Source organism: Myotis davidii, unplaced genomic scaffold, assembly GCF_000327345.1.
Source record: "Myotis davidii unplaced genomic scaffold, ASM32734v1 scaffold512, whole genome shotgun sequence".
Classification (NCBI taxonomy): Eukaryota; Metazoa; Chordata; class Mammalia; order Chiroptera; family Vespertilionidae; genus Myotis; species Myotis davidii.
The window spans coordinates 1,579,673-1,601,138 of record NW_006284323.1 but is presented as its reverse complement, the minus strand read 5'-3'; the positions used below and the strand labels follow the sequence as shown (position 1 = coordinate 1,601,138).

Below are 21,466 nucleotides of genomic sequence, written 5' to 3'. Positions count from 1 at the left end.
GCGGCTCCGTGCGGGCGCGGGGCCCACGAGCCCACGGGGAGATGAGATGCCTGCGCGGGGATCGGCGTCCGGGGGTTTGCGCTGTGGCAGGCACTTCGCTGAGCCAGCCGTGCACTTACCTCTCTTGTGCTGGGCGCAGGCTACGTGTCTCTGAACGCGGCCGGTGTTAGGAAAGCTGGCCGGTGAGCATGCGGGAGCAACCTTTCGAGCCCGGCAGGGTTGTTGGCTTTCTTGGTGTGAGGCCAGGTGCCCGGTGAAAAGCATTCCTTAGCTTTGATTTCCAGGCTGTTTGTAAACAAATAGAGGCTTCTAATTAATGAGCAGCTGTGGGTTAGAGTGTGAGATCCTGTCATCACCCACCCAGCATGGGGCGTGGCCGTGAGCCGGGAGACACTGGTTGGACGGGGCTTGTTTTGGGTGCTTCCTTCTCTCCTCAGCCGCAGGTGCTGTCTGCACGTGGGAACCCCTCCCTGCAGGAAGGTGAGGGCGCCAGCCTGTGCACCCCCGGCACGACGCCTGCCCTGTCGTCACTCGTGATGCTGATGCTATCGGGTGTGACCAGCCCTGGGCGCTGGGCGCGTGCTCATTCATACTGCGCTCAACACCTCCGCCCAGCAAGTGTCATGCCCACTGTTCAGAGGAGGAAAGCAAGGCAGGGAGGCTGAGTCACTTGGCCAAGGTCGCCGGGAGCTACCCAGGAGCAGAGGCTGGGTTTGAACCCCCGTCGGCCCCCAGAAATGAGCTCCGACCCCTGCAGGTCGCACACAGCGCACCGGGACTGTTCTTTTTGCATTTTTTAGTGTTGTTTCCCTGAAGCCCTCACTCCCACTCTCACCAGAAAAGAAACAACGAAGATAAGGAAAGGACTGAAAGGCACTAACCAGCCTTTGCTTCCATAAAGCCAGAGCGACACAGGATTGGGCCGTGGCCCGGGATTTCCCCCAGAACCGGTCCGCATTGAATGCTGGGGAACCCCACTGCTGGCACTGGGTGTGTGTATCATGTACTGTGAGCACATGGTGTTCTCACTAAGCCTGCCTGTTACACATTTACATACTGAAACATACTCCGCAGGCTTCTGGAGTCCCCTCTGCTCTTTCCAGGCCTCATGGGGCCCTTGGTTTGCAAAGATAGCCAGGTTCAAAGTTGTTCGTGTTTGTCTCTGTAGTTCAGGGGTGGGGGAACATCTGGCCCGCGGGCCATATAAGGCCCGAGAAATCATTTGGCCCTTCGTAGGTAAGGCCCGAGAAATCATTTGGTCTGGCCCTGCGTAGACATTAGGGGTGAGTGAATTAAACGTTTGACCAAATATAGCAGGCTAATTTTTTAGTTGATAATTTCGTATGGCCCTCGAGTGATGTTATAAATATCCAAATGGCCCCTGGCAGGAGAAAGGTCCCCCACCTCTGCTGTAGTTGCAAAGAAGATGCGTGGCTGACCTTTTTTTGTTGTTGTTGCTGCTTTGTATGACTTGAAATTCCAGGTACTCCATTAACCTGGCATTTATGCTAAAATGCTAAGGTTCTGAAATGTTGAACTGGGTCTTTCCAGGGGCAGGTAGAGATTACTCCTGGTGGGGCCGTCTGTTTGGGTGACAGTGTTCAGAATCCTGAGCTCAGTAGCCGTCGGATAGAGCCTGACCTCACCTGGAGAAGACAGGGTGAGAGCACCCACGGGCTGTTGAACACAGAGCTTGGGCATGAGGGTGGGTGTGGCAGAGTGACCCGGCCCAGACCCGGCCGGAAAAAGACCCAAGTCCTTGCCCTTCATCTTAAGGGAAATGTCTCGCGTGTGTTTCTTTATACAGAGTCGATGAAGGAGAACTTCATGTTCACCTGTTTTGAAGCTGAAGAAAGTGCACAGTAAACCGTGTTACGTAGTGAGAATGCCTCCTGGAAGCGTAGTGTTACGGGAAGCCTCCTTGTTCGTTGTAAAATATCCCAACAAGAGAAGGGATGGAGACTGCGGCGGGGGGCAGGGTGTCAGAGCCCGGATTGTCCCAGGCAACGAAGCCCCGGTACTTGTCCAGGTTAACCATGCCCCGTCGATGTCCTTGGCTGAGAACTCGTGCATTGACTGAGCACAGCGCCAGTCGTCACGGGAGGCGCACATGGTGCTGGCCACACCGGGCACGGCAAGAGCACCACACAGAAGCGCTGGCTTCAGCAGGCGGCACAGGCGGCTCATGGCTTTTACTTTTAAAACTGAGTATGTTGTACCAGATCCGCCCTGTCCCTGGGAACCTCGGAGCCGAGATTGCAAAGTCGGGACGAGATCTGGTGGGGAATCAGGGCGATCACTGAAGGATCTTTCATCCGTGTTATCTTGGCGTCCTCTTCTCAGGATGCTACCAAGGATGATTCAAGTGAAAAATATTCAGTGACATAAACCTTTTTGGATACGGTTTTCTCTCTCTCGGCTGTGTTCCTAGTTCTTTTGGAGACCGAAGTAATGAAATTGTTTCCAGTTTTCCAGAGTGTTCCAGGCAAAGGAGCGGAGGCAGCTGGACCAGAGGCCCGATTGAAAGGGAAAGTGGAGAGAGTGCAGGGGGTGTGAGGACATTAGGGGACTTTCTGGGTGTGAGCAACAGCCCGACTTGGGAGTGGCAGGCCTGAGACTCTTCGGCCCTGCTCTGAACAAAGGAACACTGTTTCCAGACAAGACCTATTTGTGTAGGTCTGTGAGTATTCAAGGGGTCAGACCTATTTGTTTTTAGTTGATAATTTCGTATGGCCCTCGAGTGATTTGTAGAGGCATGTGAGTAATTTAAGGAACAGGACCTCTTGGTAGAGGCATGTGAGTATTCAAGGGGTAAGACCCATTTGTGTAGGTCTGTGAGTATCTGAGGGACAAGTCCTATTTGTAGAGGTACGTGAGCGTTTAAGGTCTTCGAGCTGGATTCTGTCCTGCAGGTCGTGATGAAATATGCTCACTTCCACATCCTGACAGTGCTCTGTCAGCTGCCTTCTCTCTTGAACCTGGGGGTGGACCATGAATGCCTTGACCTTCACTTGTCAGACCAGGTGCTTGTGGGAAAGAAAGAAAAAAGGTTCTTCAGAAAGTAACCTCACAGATGACCTGATTGCAAACTCCTCACTGGGCAGGTCATGGTGGGCAGTCACACCCCTGGCATAGAGCTTCTTTCCTAAAAGGCTTTCCTTTGCCTAAGCCAGCCGTGTCCGTGGTTTCTGTGTACCTAGGTTAACACACCTTTGAAATGCGCCCTGTCAGGACCCCGCTTCTAACGCATGACCACCCTCAAGAGAGCAACAGCCTTAACTCTCCGGTAATCCCATCCCGCCTTGCTTTTCCCACCTCCGAGTAATCCTCCTTCCGTTCCCTCCCTGATTCCAAAGGCAGAAAAGAAGCGGCAACCTCCCTTCTCGGAAGCGTCTTCCCAGTCTGTTGAGATCTTGCTTCCAGGTGTATCCTGTGTTTGGCTCACATACATTTTTATACAAATTCTCTGCAGGTTTGGATGTTTGTTTTTTACATTTTTTAATTGATTTTTTAGAGAGAGAGAGGAAGGGAGGGGTTCGATTGAGAGAAACATCAACGTAAGAGAAACATCAATTGGCTGCCTCCTGCACAGGCCCCCACTGGGGACCGAACCCGTAACCTGGGTATGTTCCCTGATCGGGAATTGAACCAGCGACCTTTGGGGCATGGGATGATGCCCACCCAGCTGAGCCACACCGCGAGGGCTGCAGATTTGGGTTTTTTATGTCAACATGCTCCTTGAGCACCTTCGGGCCCTCACCACGTGCCGCCCGCCCTCCATTAAACGCTCTTGGCCGCGCAGGGCGAGGGGATTTGTCTGGAACACACAGCTCAGCCTCCGTTGCTTGACTTTGAAATGGTTTATGTGATGGAGGAGTTCTTTGCTTACTTTGGGAGGAAATACCTCGGGAAGGAAGCAGTGGGTTCGGGGCGCTCCTTCCTGTGCCCTTGGCCCCGTGGAGGCCTGCTCTGGGCCCCGGGTTCACTTCTATTCTCAGAGAGGCACTCGGTCTCCGCAGTGCTGAGGAGTGTCTGTCTCCATGTAACTCAGAAGGTCCAGCATCGCTCTCAGACTGCTCCCGAGGGAACCCCAAGCACCACGCTGTGTAACAGCTCCACGTCCTGTCCGTGGGGAACTACCTGAGGACCTAACGGAGGCATCCCCACAGACATGGTGTATTTGTGGTGGAGAAGCTCTGGGGTCGAGATCAGGGTCTCTACTGACGAATTTCAGAGGAAAGGTGGGGGTAGGGGGATAATGGATGGGGGAGGGGTCTTATAGGCATATATGCATAGCCCATGGACAAAGACAATGGTGTGGTGAAGGCCTGGGAGGGGCGGGGGGGGGGGGGAGCAGGGGCAGTGGGGAAAAAGAACACAAAGGGGACAGCTGCAATACTTTCAACAATAAAGATAAATAAATAAAGACCAGGGCCTCTGACTGTTCATCGGTATATCGGTCGCTGTCAATCTTGGACGTTCTGTCCCCTTAGGTGGGGTCTTGTACCAGGTGGTCCTGCTGTCTGGTAGTCTAAGGGGGGGACACCCTGGGGTGGCAAGGCCTTGCCGCTGTTCTCCTGGGTTGAGGGCATTTAATTTAATCCCCATTGTGGATAAAAATAAGAAGATTACTTATTTTTAAAAGCTCCTTTCCATTTTGTGCCTGTGCATTTGACAAATGGGCCATTATTATTCTCAGGGTGGCCAGGGCAGAGGCTGGCCTGGATAGGGTGGGGCCCCGACCGGTGCCCCTCCAACGGCCTCCTGGGAACAGTGGTAGCATTTTGTGTGGCCATCGTGGCATGTGGAGGCAGGATCGGATGGTGGTTTTAATTCGTGTTTGCAGCTGAACGCTGAAGGGAGGCCAGGAAACCTCTGGTCTGTGGGGCTTGGGTTTATGCAGAGTTGGAAGCCAGCGGGCTGGGACCCTCAGAGGGTCTCTGCGGGGAGCCACTCGGACCTGGAGGTGTCTCGCTTTCAGTGAAGCCCTCACCTCCTTGCTGTGACTTCAGTGGTAGTTGTGGTCTTCGGAGTCTTACGTGCAGAAGTGTTAGCGCCTTTTAAACTCACCTGTTTCTGTTTTTTTGTGTGTGTTTATTTGGTTTTAATTGAGCGCCTGAGCTGTCTCTGCCTCAAGGAATGGGTGGGGCAGTAGGAAGCTCCTTATAGAATCGGATCGAAGGAAACCATCTATCTCTCCCTTGCTTGCGGCGGGCACTAATAAAACGGTCCGTTTTCTTGGGGAAACTCTGGTTAGCTTTGCAGAGAAGATCCCAAAGAAATAACAGACATCAGCCAGTCAGCTGTCTGTTTTTTTACGTTTCGCGGGAGCGAGGCCTGGGCTGCTGAGACGGGGACAGCGAATGCTCTCTGTCCCGTCATTTGTGCATGTGAGGCCTCAGGCATCAAAATATGTTCCTCCAGCGAGGATTGTTTACAGAGCGTTTATTTTTATAACGAAAATACGACATTTCTTATACATTTTCCCGTTCCAGCCTCTTGTGAACGCGGGAGATGCCATCACGTGATGAAGATACTGTAGCTAATCCACATGAATTTGTCTTCTGAGAGCGGCCTTACAAGGGAGGGTGAAGATAGGGCAGGGCAACTTTCTGCCGGCGTTGGGCATAGGCAAGATTTTCTTCCAGATCTGTGCCATGGACGTCTTTGTGAAACAGGCCCCAAGAAGGGAATTATTTTGATAATCTTTCTACTTCCTAATAAACCCACCAGAGGATTAAAACGTTTTCTCTTTCTTCCCAAGTGACACCCTCCAATGTGGGGTCAGCAGTTCCCTTGGGAAGGTGGGGGAGTCCATCTGTCCTGTCTTGCTCTCAGCCGCCTGATGACCCCGCTGTGGCCAGGCCCCCTGGTCACCTGCTAGCCTCCCTCCATCCTCCCAGGCGTGCACACCTGCCACCTGGCCTGGGAGGCATCCCACCCTGGGCTTGCCTGGCGTCCTGCCAGAAGGGTGACTGTCCCTCCTAGATCTGCTTCCTCAGAGGGATTCTGGGGCAGAAACTGGATATTCCTCTATCACAGTCATCCCTCTAAAATGCTTTGTGGTTTATGTCAGGAGTGTGGCCTGGTTATTCCTGGTGGAATTATTTGTCTTCTTAAACGTGCTCATTTGATAATTCTATTTTTAAGTCTGTATAATTTCATAACTGTTTAAAATTTCATATGTTCTTTGAATTATTCCCACATCTTTGAAAACCACGACAGGTTAACATTTATTTATATAAGAAAAATTTCTTGTGTCCTGGATATGTTTTTTAAGTGTTTTACTTGTAGCGTCTATAGCTTATTTTCTTTCAAAGGCTCGTTTTTTAGTGAGAGGTGATGGCAAATGGCTCTCACTCGTATGGATGTGGGATGGTCTGGGGAATTTAAAATCAGCGGGTGTGGAGAAATAGAACAGAGCGATATTTAAAGAAAAACATCTTTATGTGTGGAGAGAACATAACTAGATTTGGGCAAGAAAGAGTTTAGCTCCTGAGAAATCCATCAGGAAGAAAAGATTTGAAACATTTTCTACAGTTTTCAGACTATTACATAATAGAAAAGATGTGGATCTGGATATTTTTCCAAGTTTGAAACTCTGAATTCTTGTCCTTGCTGGTCGGTTTCCCTCTCTCTCTCTCTCTCTCTCTCTCTCTCTCTCAACGTTACATTACAGTTGTCTTGTCCCTCCTCCAGGTGGTGTCTTGTCGCGTGGTGGGCAAGGCCATCCAGTTCCTGGTCAGTTCGGGGCCAGCCTCGCCCGAGGACACGGGGCGCCAGGAGTACAGCGTGCGGCTCGCCCCGCTGCATTTGCAGGTGAGGCTGGGTGGGTTGTGCGAGTCATGGGAAACAGTTCTCATAAGCCTGTAGTCAGCGTGGGGAGTCACAGGGCTGTGCACACCCATGTTTTTATTAGTTGTCCTTCATTTAATAATTTCCCAACAATAACCTTCCATATTGTGTCTGTAGGAAATAAAAAGTGCTTGTGATGTGTAAATTATATATGCACACTTACATATATACGTGCTTGTACTGTGTGTATATATATATATATATATATGCACACACATATACGTATACACACACACATGTATATATAATGAATTTAGAGGTTTCCCATCTATCAGAAATGGGAGGGATGGTATCTTCAAGGACTTGAATAGTCGGGGGTGCTGCCGACAGTTAGGATCAGGTAGATGGCAGGTGAGTGAGGCGAGTGGGTCTGTCTCAGATCAGTGCTGGACCTCCGAAGTCTACTGCAGCTTGGAAAACCGCTTAGACCAGTGGTTCTCAACCTGTGGGTCACGACCCTTTCACAGGGGTCGCCTAAGACCATCGGAAAACACATACATAATTACATACTGTTTTTGTGATTAATCACTATGCTTTCATTATGTTTAATTGGTAACAATGAAATTGGGGGTCACCACCACATGAGGAACTGTAGTAAACGGTCACGGCATTAGGAAGGTTGAGAACCACTGGCTTAGGGGCTGGACTGGGACATTCCTCTTCTTCCTTTTGAAAAAGTCTGCTTCAAAAGACCCCCTTTTTTATGTTAAACTAGAGGCCCAGTGCACGGATTCATGCACCGGTGGGGTCCCTCCGCCTGGCCTGCACTCTCGTAATCTGGGACCCCTTGGGGGATGTCAGAGAGCTGGTTTCAGCCCGATCCCCACAGGCCAGGCTGAGGGACCCCACCCGTGCATGAATCCGTGCACCAGGTCTCTAGTATGCACATAAGATCTTTGGTTAATCTTTCCCCACTCTTCCCCCTCCCCTTTCCCTCTGAGATTCATCAGTCTGTTCCATGTTTCCATGCAGTTTCTGCTCCTGTGTTGAGCGTCTGCCCTCTGGTAGTCAGTGCGCATCATAGCCACCGGCTGGTCGCTTAGGTTTTTATATATATAGATGAGTATCACCATTATTTTTAAGGTAATAAACCTTATTATAATAATAATAATAGACATATATAACTTTTATGATTTATACATAATTATATGTAACAGTTATATAGAGAGACATATGTAATAATTACAATAGACTTGGTGACATGTCTGGATAGCTGAACTGTTACATAGCTGCATCTCTGGCATTCAGCAGAAGTTCACTGTCGTTCCTGTTAGCGGTGTATAAAAGTTATAAATTTCTGGGTCTGTTTTAGGGGTCACTGCTGACTCAATCCTGTGTTTCCTCTCCTGTCCTGGTGGCTGATTGATAATCTGCGGGGGGCGGGGGCTGCACCTAGTCCTACAGGATTTTCAACCACACGGGGAGGTGATGCTCCATAAACTTTTCATGCAAAGACATGGTTTTACGTCAGCAGGGAGAACAAGATTCTCTGGGCACTGAAATGGCTTTTTTCCTGAAATCTAGCCCCTCCTCCCCCACAATGACACCCCCCTTTTCGAGTTGGAGAGGTGAAGTGTTGGTCTCATGGACTTGTCAGATGTGAATGCCTCCTACTCCCCCCAGTTTTTTGGGCAACGTGCTAGAAATGAACTTTAAAGCCTGGGACAGGTTCACACAACATCTGACAATCTGACACACATTTCAGGACTGAGTCCAGCAAGGACCCCAAACACGAATGGAGCACATGTAGTCTCATGGGCTTTAGGTGTCATTTGAGCAGCAAGTGACACAATTGTATCTTCGATCTCTTAGCACAGTTTCAAAGCAGCCCACGGATTAGCTGCACGCAGAGGCAGCTGCTAGGGACCGTCAATTATTAATGCTCGGGCAGCAAGCCTCCCGCTCCTCCCTTATTCCTCAGATGAAAGGCGCATAAAGGGACCAGCAGTCGGGCGTACTGCCGCCCCCTACCCCGCCTGCTGGGGGTGACGCGGGGACCCATGTCAATGAAATGAAAGTGTACTCGTTCTAGAGTTGCAAGGGAGGGCATCATTTTTCTGATCCTTTTGCTCGCGTGAGGTGAGAGTCCTGAGTATTCAGAAATACGGGCTGAGGCCATCCTTTCTTTCCCGTTGGTAGGTGGTGGGGAGAAGGATGGAGACGCGAAGAGCTGACATTTTTGTGTCTGGCTGAAAAATGAAGGCCGGTGTATTAGTTTGCTACGGCTGCAGAAACAAATGACCACCAGCTTAGCTTAAAACAGCACAAGTGTATCCTGTTACCATTCTGGGGGGTCTGACGTCCCACACAGGCTGAAATCTAGGTGTTGGCGGACTGCCTTCCTTTCTGGAAGTTCCTGGGGAGAATCTGTTTCCTGCTCTCTCGGGCAGAATCCAGCTCCTATCGGTGGAAGGACTAAGGCCCGGCCCCCTGCTGGCTGGCAGCCGAGGGCAGTGCCCAGCTTCTAGGGGCAGCCTCATCCCTGGGCTCCTGGCAGCACCCTCCACCCTCAAGTCACATCTCTGGGGTCCTCTCTGCTTTCCTCTTCCCTTGTTATGGTTCCTCTGGGCTCGCCACGATAACCTAGGCTCACCTCCACACCTGCAGGCTCTCACCCTAATCCAGGGGTCGGCAAACTGCGATGTGGCTCGCCAGCTGCAGTTTGCCGACCGCTGCCCTAATCGCATCCGCAAAGTCCCGTTTGCCGTGTAAGGTCACATCTCCACAGGTGCCAAGGCTTGGGGTGCGGGCATCTTTGGGGGTCATTTTTCTGCCACGGATGGGGAGGGTTGAACGGGACATTGTGGGAGACCAGGGTCCAGTTAGAAGTTCTGTGGTGGCCCAGGCAAGAGGCAGGTGACCGGAACCCAGTGTGAGCGTGCGGCTGGCCAGGCATCCTGGTTCCTCACTTAACACCGCCCTTACATCTCGGTGAACTCCCACGAGGGAAACGCAGAGCACAGAGAATTTAAAGGGGACTGCGGAGTTCCAGTGACGTCGGGCCTTCAGCCACCAGCCCCAGGGCCCCTTGCTGAGTGGCAGGTGGAGGCACAGGACAGTGCTGGTGGGGGTGGGACAAGGTCCCTATAGTGAAGGGGCCAGTCACAGGGAGTGTGGGACCCTCATCTCTATCTGTAAGTGCACAGGGTGGCCCGGGAGGCTAAGCACTTACCTAAGGAAATCGGCACACACACACACACACACACACACACACAGGTGTGCGTGGGGCCTCTGGTGGAGACAGCAGCTCTCCAATAACCATTGTCTTTTTCCTCCTAAAGCTGGAGCTCCGCATGAAGGAGGAGAGAGAGGACATTCCGATCCGGTGGTCCTTCCTCAGCCTGCCGGAGATGGCCATTACCATCCAGCCCCGAGCCCCGGGGGAGGTCAGTCCATACACCCCTGTGGTGCCTCCGGCGGTGGATTGGGAACGTGTGTGCCTTGTGATGGATTTGATGCCCCTTCTCACCCCGGGCTCTGGGCTGCCCTGGAATCCCCTGGCAGCTGTCAAGAACCGGGAAGCCTGCCTGCCACCCCATGTGGGTGCCATGGGGTCGGGGAGTCCCCGTGTGGGTGTCAGGGGGCGGGGGAGTTTTTAGGTGCGCATGTGCGTCTGCGGTTGCACACTGTTGAAGGAATGACATTCTATCACACCTGACGGTCAGATTCGCTCTCCTGTCTAGAAACGGCTTTACCTACAGCACGGGCCGAGCCCAGCCAGCTCCGAGGTCATGACCTTCTTCCTCTCCACGGTTTTTGTAAAGATGCACCCCAAATCTGGAGGCAGCCTCCTCCCTGCTCCCCGGGGTCTTGGCTGTTTGGAGAAGTGAATTCGGGCGTGGGAGTGGGCAGGCTAGTCAGCTGGCGTCGCCGTGTCCAGTTGCTGAAACGATGATGCAAAATCATTTACACCAAAGGCTTCGGTTACTGGGTTCTTCCTTTGCAGCGGCTTTTGCAGGGTTTCCTTGTGATATAACCCTGTCTCTGACTCTTGTTCACCAGCTGACATACGTGACTTTAATAGTTGGTCTATAATAGTCACTGTCCTGCCTTAATCTAGAGATGGACAGTTGCTTTTTAAAAAACACGGGTAAGTGTGAATGGTCGTTCTTTGGGCTTGCGTGCATACGAAGCGTCATTTGTGCCCGGCTGCTCAGTTACAGGAGGGGCGCGTGCACAGTGTCTCCCTCGCCGCCAGCTCCGGGCCTCTTTCTCCTTCTTTCCATATTTGTGCCTCCTCCTCCCACACGACAGCCTTTGTTCTGTGACTTGCCCCCCTGGCACCGCTGCCGGCCTCACACCTGCCAACGTTCAGGGCGCCCGCTGGCCCTCGTCCCAGAGTGCATCCCGCTGAGGGGTCCCGAGTTCACGTTCAACAATGACTTGATTTTTTTCCCTCCGTGTGGTTATCCTACCCATTTCATGTCTCGTGAGCTGCATTTGTGTCTGTTCGGATGCAGTATTAGGGTTTGTCCCCCATCTTTGTTGATTTATTTTTTAATGTGAAAAATATTAACATGATTTTAAAGCAGTGGTTCTCAACCTTCCTAATGCCGCGACCCTTGAATACAGTTCCTCATGTTGTGGTGACCCCCAACCATAAAATTATTTTCGTTGTTACTTCATAACTGTAATGTTGCTACTGTTATGAATCATCATATAAATATCTAATATGCAGGATGTATTTTCATTGTTACAAATTGAACATAATCAAAGCATAGTGATTAATCACAAAAACAATATGGAATTCTATATGTGTTTTCCGATGGTCTTAGGCGATCCCTGTGAAAGGGTCGTTCGACCCCCAAAGGGGTCGCGACCCACAGGTTGAGAACCGCTGTTTTAAAGTCAAAGTTACATGAAACGTTATACTCAGAAGTCTGTCCCCTGTTCCTCTCCCTTCTGCCACCATTCTTCTGCGTGCGGTAACACGTTTCTGTGTTTTTTATCTTTTCTGCCCTTCTTTTTGCAAAAATGATCTTATTCCTCCTTTCTCACCCAAATGGTGGGATTCTGTACGTGCTGTTTATACCCTGCCCCATGCCCTGGACATTTCCCCGACCCCCACATGCTGCTCATATCTGTGGGCAGTGTGACTTCTCAGTGAGGCAGTTCTGTGGAGCAACCAGCCCCCCGCCGCTGGGTCCTGCTGGGCCCCGATGGAGGAGGTGGCATGTGGGCAGGGGGTGGCATGGAAGAAAGGTCCCCAAGTCAGCTGCTCTGGGAGTCTAAGATGTAATGGACTCTGGCGTGCGCGCACCCAGACTCATCTTTCTCCCTTGGTTTCCTCATCTGTAAAGTGTGGAGAAATTGTGGGGGTTAAAGGATAAAAGTAGACAGCCCTCAACGGTTTGGCTCAGTGGATAGAGCACCGGCCTGCGGACTGAAGGATCCTGGGTTCGATTTCGGTCAAGGGCACATGCCCAGGTTGTGGGCTCGATCCCCAGCAGGGGCGTGCAAGAGGCAGCTGATCAAGGATTCCCTCTCGTCTTTGATGTTTCTATCTCTCTCTTTCTCTCCTTTTCTCTCTGAAATCAATAAAAATATATTTATTTAAGAAAAAAAGGTAAAAGTAGACAAGAAAATGAGGTCCATCCATATAATGGAATGTCATTCAGGCATAAACAAGGGTGAGGTTGTGATACCTGCTGGAACTTGCATGACCCTGAGCACGTCATGTTCAGTGAAAGAAGCCAGACATACGAGGCCACTGCTGTGGGATTCCACGTTCCCCCCATCACCTCGCTATGCCGTGCCCAGAACAGGCAAGCCCGTACAGACGGGAAGCAGAGCAGCGGTTGGCAGGGCCTGTTGGGGGAGGGGGATGAGGGGTGACTGCCTGTGGGTAAGGGGTTTACTTTGGGGGGCGGGGATGAAAATATTTTGGAACAAGACAGAGGTGATGGTTGTCGAACACTTCGAATGCACTGAATGCCACTGAAATGCGTCCTGTGAAGCGGTTACTTTTATGTGACACGGAATCACCCAGCGTGGGCTTTTCTGTGTGTGGCTCCTTCCACTCGACACAGTGTCTGTGAGGTTCATCCGTGTTGTGGGTGGCTCTGTGGTGTTTGTGCTCATTGTCCCGTAGCACGCACTGTGTGGCTGCCCCACAGTTTATGGGTCCATGTAGCCGTTGTTGGGCACCTAGGTAGTTTCCAGTTTGGGGCTCTTATGAATAGGGGTGCTGTGAACATTCTGGAATGCATGGGCACAGTTCAGCTGGGCGTTAACTACTATAGCTTTGTTCTTCTTCTAAAAGCTTGTCTGCGTTCTTCTCAGGCCTTTCCGTTTACTTGAATACTTTTTAATTTCAAAAATACATCCAATGTTGTGCAGGAAAGGAAAACCGCATGTCTGTATGTTTGGGGAAAATGACTGACAGGGTATACACAGGGATATTAACATTTCTATTATTAACATTTCTATGGTGCACAATGGCTTTTTTTTTTAAACCATTTTACCAGTTTGGCTCAGGGATTGGAGCATTCGCCCGTGGACTGAAGGGTCATGGGTTTGATTCCTGGGCAAGGACATGTGCCTTGGTTGCTGAATGCAGCCCTGGTAGGGGAGCGTGTGGGAGACAATCTGTGTGTCTCTTGTTGATGTTTCTTTCTCTCTCCCCATCTTCCCTTCATTCCACTCTCTCTGGAAATCAATGGAAAAAATATCCTCAGGTGAGGGTTAAAATAAAATAAAATAAAATGGTGACTTACTTCCGAGATCAGTGAGAAGGACCCTCTCCCCCAGATCTCTCATGAGCCCTGATCTGACCTCCTGGATCCAGGTTCGTTCACCCGTCCTTCCGCACGCGTGCGTGGTTATGAAGTGATTGGGTGACTCCCTCCTCTCTCGCAGGACCGGGCCGTGGAGGTGAAGGCAATATGTGAAACTCTCAAGGACATTCTGAAGTACCTGGTTAGCTCCGCCTCCCCGTCGGTGGTTCTGAGCACCCGGCCCGTGGACGTGCGGGAAGTCCAGGTGAGCCTGCTCACGGTGTGGGGGCCTCGAGGCCCCGCAGGACCAAGGTCCGCTCCCGGAGCACCTGTGTGTGGTCCCGATGTTCCTCCACCCCGCGCGGTGGAGCCCGATTGCGCCAGTGCTGGCCGGCCAGTAATGACCACGCTCTGGGGACGCTTCCAGTTCAGGGCACGGGGTTCCAAAGCTCCAGGGGGGACGGAAGGAAGAGGGCCACTCAGCATAGTCCCACCCTAACTAGGCTTGACCCTCCGCCTTCTAGGAGCCCAAGCTTGATTTTTTACTGTCCACTCAGAGCCTGAGGTCTTGGACGGCATCCTTCGAGAATTGAGGTTCCTGGGAAAACCAGTTAGCACTGGACAGACCCACTGCCTCGCCCAGGCTGGGGGCGGCCCGGTGACCTGCCGCCTGGAGAAGGCGTCCACTGTCTCTTAGGCACCTGGCCTGGGTCAGGCATGGACCGCATGGTGGTCCAGTCTCCGCCCACAGCACGGTTCTGGGGAGCCCTCCCTGGCTGAATGCATTGTTGCTGCTGCTGGGAGTTCAGAAGGCTCCCCAGCAGGGAAATGGTTCCGGCCGCGGGTACCCGACCTTCCCATCAGAGGGGAAACCACCACAGCGCAGACCCTGGTTCTGGCTCCGCTGCCGCCTCTGTCCCCTGCCTGCCACGGCCACTGCTCCTTCTCTTCCTGCAGACTCTCCAGCGCACCTCGCCGGCCCCGCAGGAACCCTGCCCTCCCAAACCTCCACGGGCCCATGACCTCAAGCTACTGGTGAAGAGCATCCGGGCCTCGCTGCTCAGCCACCCTAGTGCTCCAGGTGGGTGCCGTGGTGCCGGGCTCGGGTGTCGGCAGGTGCCTGGCCGCTGCAGAAGCCAGCGTCCCACAGCACGAGCTGAGCCGAGTGGAGGGGTGACTGGGGGTTCTCGGTGGCTCCCGCCAGGTGGGTCTGCAGTGTGATCCTGCCGTGAGCGAAGAAGATCCCCTGGAAGCCGTAATAATAATGCGAATACAACCTGGATTTTCCGTACGTGAAGGAAGGAAGGAACACAACTGTAGCTTTGCCCTTTCCCTTGAGCCCGAAAGGCACACTTACTTTTCTTTTCCCCCCACTGTCGAAGCTGAAAATGCATGCCAAACACCCCTGACCAGTCTGCTTTCCTGCGGGGAGGGGCCCCAGGGGTGGTCTGTGTGCCTCAGAAGGGCTTTGGCCCAGCAGGGACCTTGGGTGCAGAGAGGCTGCTGTCTGGGTGGAGACAAGAGTGACCCCCGAAGGAATGACTTCCAGGTGGTTCTGAATCACTGCTGAGACCCCAAGTGCGTAGTAGCCGGGACAGGACACGACTCTCCCCTGCGATTCAGTTTGGCTGAGAATAGGAGTGACTTCTCTCTCTGGTCGGAGGACGTTGGGGTTACTTCTCTTTGTCTGCGAGGAGTTTCTCTCAGTTCCAAGTGCAGACGGGCCACATTTCACAACCAGGACTCTGCAGAGCTGGTTGTAGTGATGGCTTTGGAAAAAGCACCCGCATGCTGCCCTCTGCGGCCCAGGCTTAGCAACTAAGAGGGGACTTCCTGGGCCCGGTCGGCCAGGGCTGGGGTCCCTTCGGGGTCTGCGTCTCCCCTGGGCGGTGATTGTGAAGGTTGATTAGAACGAGGCTGCGTGTGGAGCACCTGACAGTGCCAGGCGTGTGGAGAAGGGCCGGTAGAACCCAGTGATTGTTGACCACACGGTGTATTCAGACTCGATGCCGGGGGCGGGCAGCGCCTCGGAGCAGAAACAGCCACTGGGTAGTGGAGTCCCATTACCTGGAAACACACCCAGAAAAGGTTTGCAGGGAGTTGTCAGGTATACACACCACACCCATGGTAAGTTGTCCCCAGATGTAGCCAAGTGGTGAGTCTGGTCCAGCAGTGGGGACCACCTCTCTGTTGTATTCAGGTCACCCCTTACCTCGAAGCTGTGCCTGCAGCCAGAACCGAGGGGTGAGCAGGCACTTGGGGTCGGTCCGGGCTCGGCATATCCAGTGGGGGTATAACACCTTTAACCCCAAATGAAGTGGGGTGCTTGAGAGTTTATAAATGACAAATGGAAGAAAGTGGGTGAGCCAAGATCTTAGGCACTTTACTTAGCCTGTCTCTGAATGCAGAAGTGTCTCAAAGCTGTTAAGAAGCAAAAGTAAAAGGCGGTGCCTGCCTTTGTGTGATTGCAGGCCCCGCCAACCTCCGCTGCCAAGTTCAGCTGAACGATCCCGCTCAGAAGCTCTCCAGCGTCCTCCCGAAAAACACTACTGACCTCGCCTGGGACGAAGAGTTCACCTTGTGCGTGCAGCGGTTCCCGCGGGCCTGGGTTCCCATGGTGACGCCTACGCGAGACTGCCAGCCCCTGAGACCATTTCATAGCACACACAAATTATTTCTCATTTGTGAAAGCATATGAAGCATCTGAGGCAGCTTCAAGTCAGACATAAATTCTTTTGGAAGGCAGATCTGTTTATGCCCCAGCGATATCCAGTGGCATTTAATACCCACTCCTAATGCTAAAAATCTTCATTAGAACAAGATTTATGGGCACTTCTTCAAAAGGATTTTTTAGAGAAAATCACTGAAAGTGATAAAAACCAGAAGCAGTCCCAGTAACGTGGAGGGAGAGAGCCCACTGTTGGTGCTAGAAGCACTGGTTAGCGCAGTTAGATAAGATAAGGGAACAATATACGAGTGCCGACAAGAAAGAGGCAGAACTAACCATTCCCTGGAGATGATATCATTGCATGACATGACTGCTCAGGAAAAGCAGTTAAGACCACCAGAAATAATAATGGACATAAGGTAGAAATAATGATGTAAAATCAATATTTCAGGAAAGTGGCTGACTACAAAAAATAGAGAAATCGATCACTTTCTGATGCTTAATGGACAAGTTACAAAAAGTAAAAGAAGAACATAGTCCTTGTCTCACATAAAGAGCTCTTGTAAACCATTAAGGAAAAGATGGCTCCCTTTTGGAAAAGTGGACAAAGTTTTCAAACTAGAAAAACAAGGCGAGAACTATAGATAGGTGGAAACATCTGAGAAGATGTTTAGCCTCGGCCATAGTGAGAGTGACACAAAAGAGATGGTTTCCCGCCTGCCAGGTGGCTAAGTACTGAGCGCGAGGGTGGCCAGTGCAGTGTGAATTGGAATCACCATTCTGGAGGTCAGCAGTTTGTAAAAATTAAAGAAAATCTTTCCAACGCACGTACCTCTTGGCTGGCAGTTACAGTTTTTCTAAGTCGTGCTGAGATGCGTGTCTGAAGGTGATTGGCCAACCGGGCTATAATTATGAGATATTAAAGCAACCAACTCATTACTAAGTGTTGGTTATTAAGGAATTAGCTAAGTAAAATCTCATAAGGCCAAACAGTGGAACAGACACCCATTAAACATGTTGTTGTTCTGTAGTTATTGACGTGGAAAGATGTCCATGGTATCCTCAGTGGAAAAAACAAACAGGTTACAAAGAAGCAGTGAGGTATATTATGTTCTATATTTTGTGTTTAGACAATTATATCACTACCCTTTGGGTATGGTCACTCCTGGCCTCGTGGGGCTCTTTAAATTTCAGGTAATTAAAATTAAATCCAGTTCCTCAGTGTGCACTGGCCACATGTCAAGTTTTCAAAAGCCATATGTGGCCACCCTATTTGCAAGCACCTATATGAAATGGTATGTCCATCATCATCAGAATGCTGGATGATTCTAGGAGACTAGGCACCAAATATGAAGAGCAGCCATTTCTGGATAGTGAGGTTGTAGATAATCTTTATATTTTTGGTTATGTCTTTTGCAGTTTTTAAAATATTGATGATGACTAGTCCTTCCTATAGTCAGAAAAAAGTACTATTTCAAACACTAAGGACTCACAGCTTTTTTTCTCTGCACAGTGAGTTGAACGCCAAGTCGAAGGAGTTGCACCTGCAGATTTCGGAGGATGGGCAGTCCTCAGAAGGTGGGTGGCGAGCAGGTGGACGGAGGCCCTGCCCTCTGGAAAGCCCATCCAGTGCCCTGACCAGGGCTGTGGGAAGCTGGGGAGGGCGGGAGACCCAGAGGAGGCCTGCCCCTCCCTATACCATCTGGGTCTCCCCAGGGGACGTTTGGTTGAAAGTCCATTCAGTTATTAATAAGGTACATTTTGGGAAAGAGCATATTCAAATAGTTTTTTTTTGGTTTGTTTGGTTTTTTTTGTTTAACAAATATCCTAAGTCTTTTATTTAACAATTCTTGGTTTAGAGAAGCAGTTCTCAACCCTCTTAGCCTCAACAGACCTTAAAAATTTTTTTTTAAATTATGATGAAGTACATGTTGCAGAATGTATCATCTTAATCATGTTCTAGTGCACAGCTCAGCGGCATTAAGCGCGTTCACATTGTTGTGCAACCATCACCACCATCCATCTCAGAACTCTTTCATCTTGCAAAACTGAAACTCAGTCCCCATTGAACACCGACTCCCCTCCCCCTCCCCAGCCCCTGGCATCGCCATCCTGTCTGTCTCTCTGCATTTCCACTGGCTTTTCCTTGGAGAATGAGCCGTAGCAGCTTGATTGAACACATGCTTTAGATGCAGGAATTAGAGGTAAAAAAAAACAGCACCCATATCACCAGAGTGAATGTGGGCCTGTCATAGTTCAGTAGTTTCAATATTGATTAGATTTTCAAAAATCCCCGTAAACATACCAAAATCGGAGGGGGAGGGGCTTACCTGTCTTAACCAGCTGGGCCTCCAAGCCCTTTGCTTATCTGCTGACATCACCGAGAATTAGAGGTAGCCGTCCTGCCCGTGAGCAGGAATTCAGGCAGGAACTCAGGCGGCTGCTTGACCTGCAGTCCTGAGGTGACGGGGCTGCCCCGAGGTCAGAGCTGACCTTCCCAGAGCCAGGGGCGCCCACTCGGGGCCACTGTTTATCCCGGGGGCCCCACTCCTCTTGGCTCCATTGGAATTCCATCCCAGTGCAGCTGGATGGGGGGCTGAAATTTCAAGCTCAAAACGAACACACACAAAAACACAACAAAGAACAACCATAGAGCCTTGACTCAGACCAGGGGTCCTCAACCTTTTTAAACGGGGGGCCAGTTCACTGTCCCTCAGACCATTGGAGGGCCGGACTATAGTTTAAAAAAAAACTATGAACAAATGCCTATGCACACTGCACATACCTTATTTTGAAGTAAAAAAACAAAATGGGAACAAATACAGTATTTGTATTTGCATGTGGCCTGCGGGCCGTAGTTTGAGGACCCCTGACTCAGACTCACATATGTCCACTTTGCCCCGTTTCCTTTAGTATTTGTGCCCACACTTGGTCACTCTTGTTTGTGCGCATGCTCTCTCTCTAACACGCGCACACACACTCGAGGGTAAATGTGGGGACCATCTGAGGGCAATTCTATGCATCGTGGTCCCTTCAGCCCTCAGTTCCTTAGGGTGTGTTACACATAGGGCTGTTCTCACACGGCCCTGGGACAGTTACCAGTTTCCTGAATGGACGGTGAACAGTTCTTGAATCCACCGCCAGGTTCTCATTCTTACCAGTTGACCCGCAGCTCGTCTTCCCGGCAGCGGTTTCCCACCGCAGCGCAGGTGCAGACGCTGCCGGAAGCCTCACATCCCTTAGCCCCTCTGTCCTTCCTGGACCCTGACATTTGTCACGTGTTTTCAGGGGAGCAGGGTGGTGATCAGGAGCCGGCCTGGTTGTGGCAGCTCACCCCGGCCGGGCTGCTGTTCTGGAAACATCCACAGCGCTCGCTCATTGCCGCGTCCTGTCTTCTAGCTCTGCTGGCGACGACGACCATCCCTTTAGATCTGTTCAAGAAGCAGCCTTCCGGGCTACAGAGCTTCATGCTGACCTACGGGCCCTCAGGGGACGGCGCGGCCCTGGGCTCGGTCACCGCGGAGGTACGTGGCCAGCTTCCCACTTCGGATGAGGAGCACCTTCGTTTTCATCCGTCCGAGTCTGGCCCTGGCTTGACCCTGAAACGAAGCTCATCCGAGAAGTTTCTGGGCTTGACCGGGAGCCTTCCTGCCCCTGAGCTGGCCGAGTGGTCCGCTGTGAAATACCTCCCAGGCCGTTTCAGGAGGGCCTGACCCAGAACGGGCTGTCGGATTGTCTGTCCTCAGCCTTTGTCCCCATCGTGTGTGCGGCATGGCTGGGTGGGAGCACGGGACTCACCGGCCTGTCAGTCCCCAGGGGGCCTGCGATCATTCTAATACTAACGTCACTCACTCTGACCCTAACTGAGCGTCCGTGGTGCAGAGGAGGTCAGCGGGCCGTGCGGTGGTCCTGGCACTGACCGCACGACCCACCAGCGGCCTTCTCCGCAGTTCTGTTACGTGGAACCCGCAGAGGCGAAATCCTGGCACACCCCTCCGCCCGTTCCTGCGGCCAAGATAGAGAAAGACCGCACGGTGCTGCCCTGCGGGACTGTGGTCACCACCGTCACCGCCGTGAAAACCAAGCCTCGCTTCGACGCCGGGAGGGCGTCCCCGCTGAGCTCGGGTGAGAGGGTGGAACGGTCTCTCTGAGTCCAGGAGGGCAGAGGGCCCGGGCCCCGTGTGGTTATTAAAACCCGTGGCACAGGGATCGTGGCGATGGGCAGGACTTCTGTGTAGCTTTTTCTTTTTAGAAAATTATCTTCCTACTTTGTCAAATGAATGACAACCTTGTAGTCTGTTCCGAAGCTAAGACTGAGACGCTGGATGAAAGAGCCAGTTAACGTAATAACTCCGTTACGGTCACGGGGGCACCACGCTCTCTGGAACGTTGGGTCCGCGTGGTCAGTGTGCAGTTTCTTACGTTAAGGTTGTGGGTTAGAAGGCTTGATGGGCAGTCGTTTCAGATGCAGCGGAATTCCGCACCTGTCCCCACAGCCACGGCCTGGGAGATACTTGTATGATTATTTATTTTAATTTATATGGTGTTTCTGCTTATACTGAGGTACCATCTTCCCAGCGCAGACTGCTTTGGATTCTGTTCTCGAATGCAAAACAGAACGTGAAACTCTCCCTCAGTGAAAGCATTTCTGAGATTGTATTTAAACCTGAGCTTCCAGCACCCCTTTTTGGTAACCCCACCCCCCAAAAAAGAGAAAAGAATAAGAGATCGTTAAGCAGTCTTGAGGTTTGGCCGTGCCTTCGCCAATGACATGAGATCGAGTTGACGTGAGGAGTGATCTCACGTCCCAGTAACGGGTGCAGGTGACGTGTGGTAACTAGCATTTGTCCCTGCAGAGTCTCCGCTGCGGACGCCCGTCAAGGTGCGGGTGATCGAGAAGGACATCTCCGTCCAAGCCATGTCCTGCCACAGCCCTCCCGTCAGCAAAACCTTGTCTTCTTCAGACACAGGTAACACCCATGGCCTCCCGCTGCCCCTCTGGGCTCCTCCCTCTGCTCCTCTGGCTCCTCCCTCTGCCCTTCTGGGCCCTCTGCTCCTCTGGCTCCTCCCTCTGCCCCTCTGGGCTCCTCCCTCTGCCCCTCTGGGCTCCTCCCTCTGCCCCTCTGGGCTCCTCCCTCTGCTCCTCTGGGCTCCTCCCTCTGCCCTTCTGGCTCCTCCCTCACCCCTCTGGCTCCTCCCTCACCCCTCTGGGCTCCTCCCTCTGCCT

At 51.9% G+C, this 21,466-nt stretch overlaps 1 protein-coding gene across 1 annotated transcript in view; it reads left to right on the top strand.

Moving 5' to 3' along the window:
• C2CD2 (C2 calcium-dependent domain containing 2) overlaps positions 1–21,466 on the top strand; it is a 45,551-nt gene that overhangs the window by 10,584 nt on the left and 13,501 nt on the right. Inside the window, exons 3-11 of the mRNA XM_015568865.1 lie at positions 6,700–6,819; positions 10,137–10,241; positions 13,714–13,836; positions 14,529–14,652; positions 16,043–16,151; positions 17,753–17,817; positions 19,639–19,763; positions 20,190–20,364; positions 21,096–21,209. Of these exons, the coding sequence (XP_015424351.1) occupies positions 6,700–6,819; positions 10,137–10,241; positions 13,714–13,836; positions 14,529–14,652; positions 16,043–16,151; positions 17,753–17,817; positions 19,639–19,763; positions 20,190–20,364; positions 21,096–21,209 (1,060 nt within the window). The remainder of the gene's footprint in view (positions 1–6,699; positions 6,820–10,136; positions 10,242–13,713; positions 13,837–14,528; positions 14,653–16,042; positions 16,152–17,752; positions 17,818–19,638; positions 19,764–20,189; positions 20,365–21,095; positions 21,210–21,466) is intronic.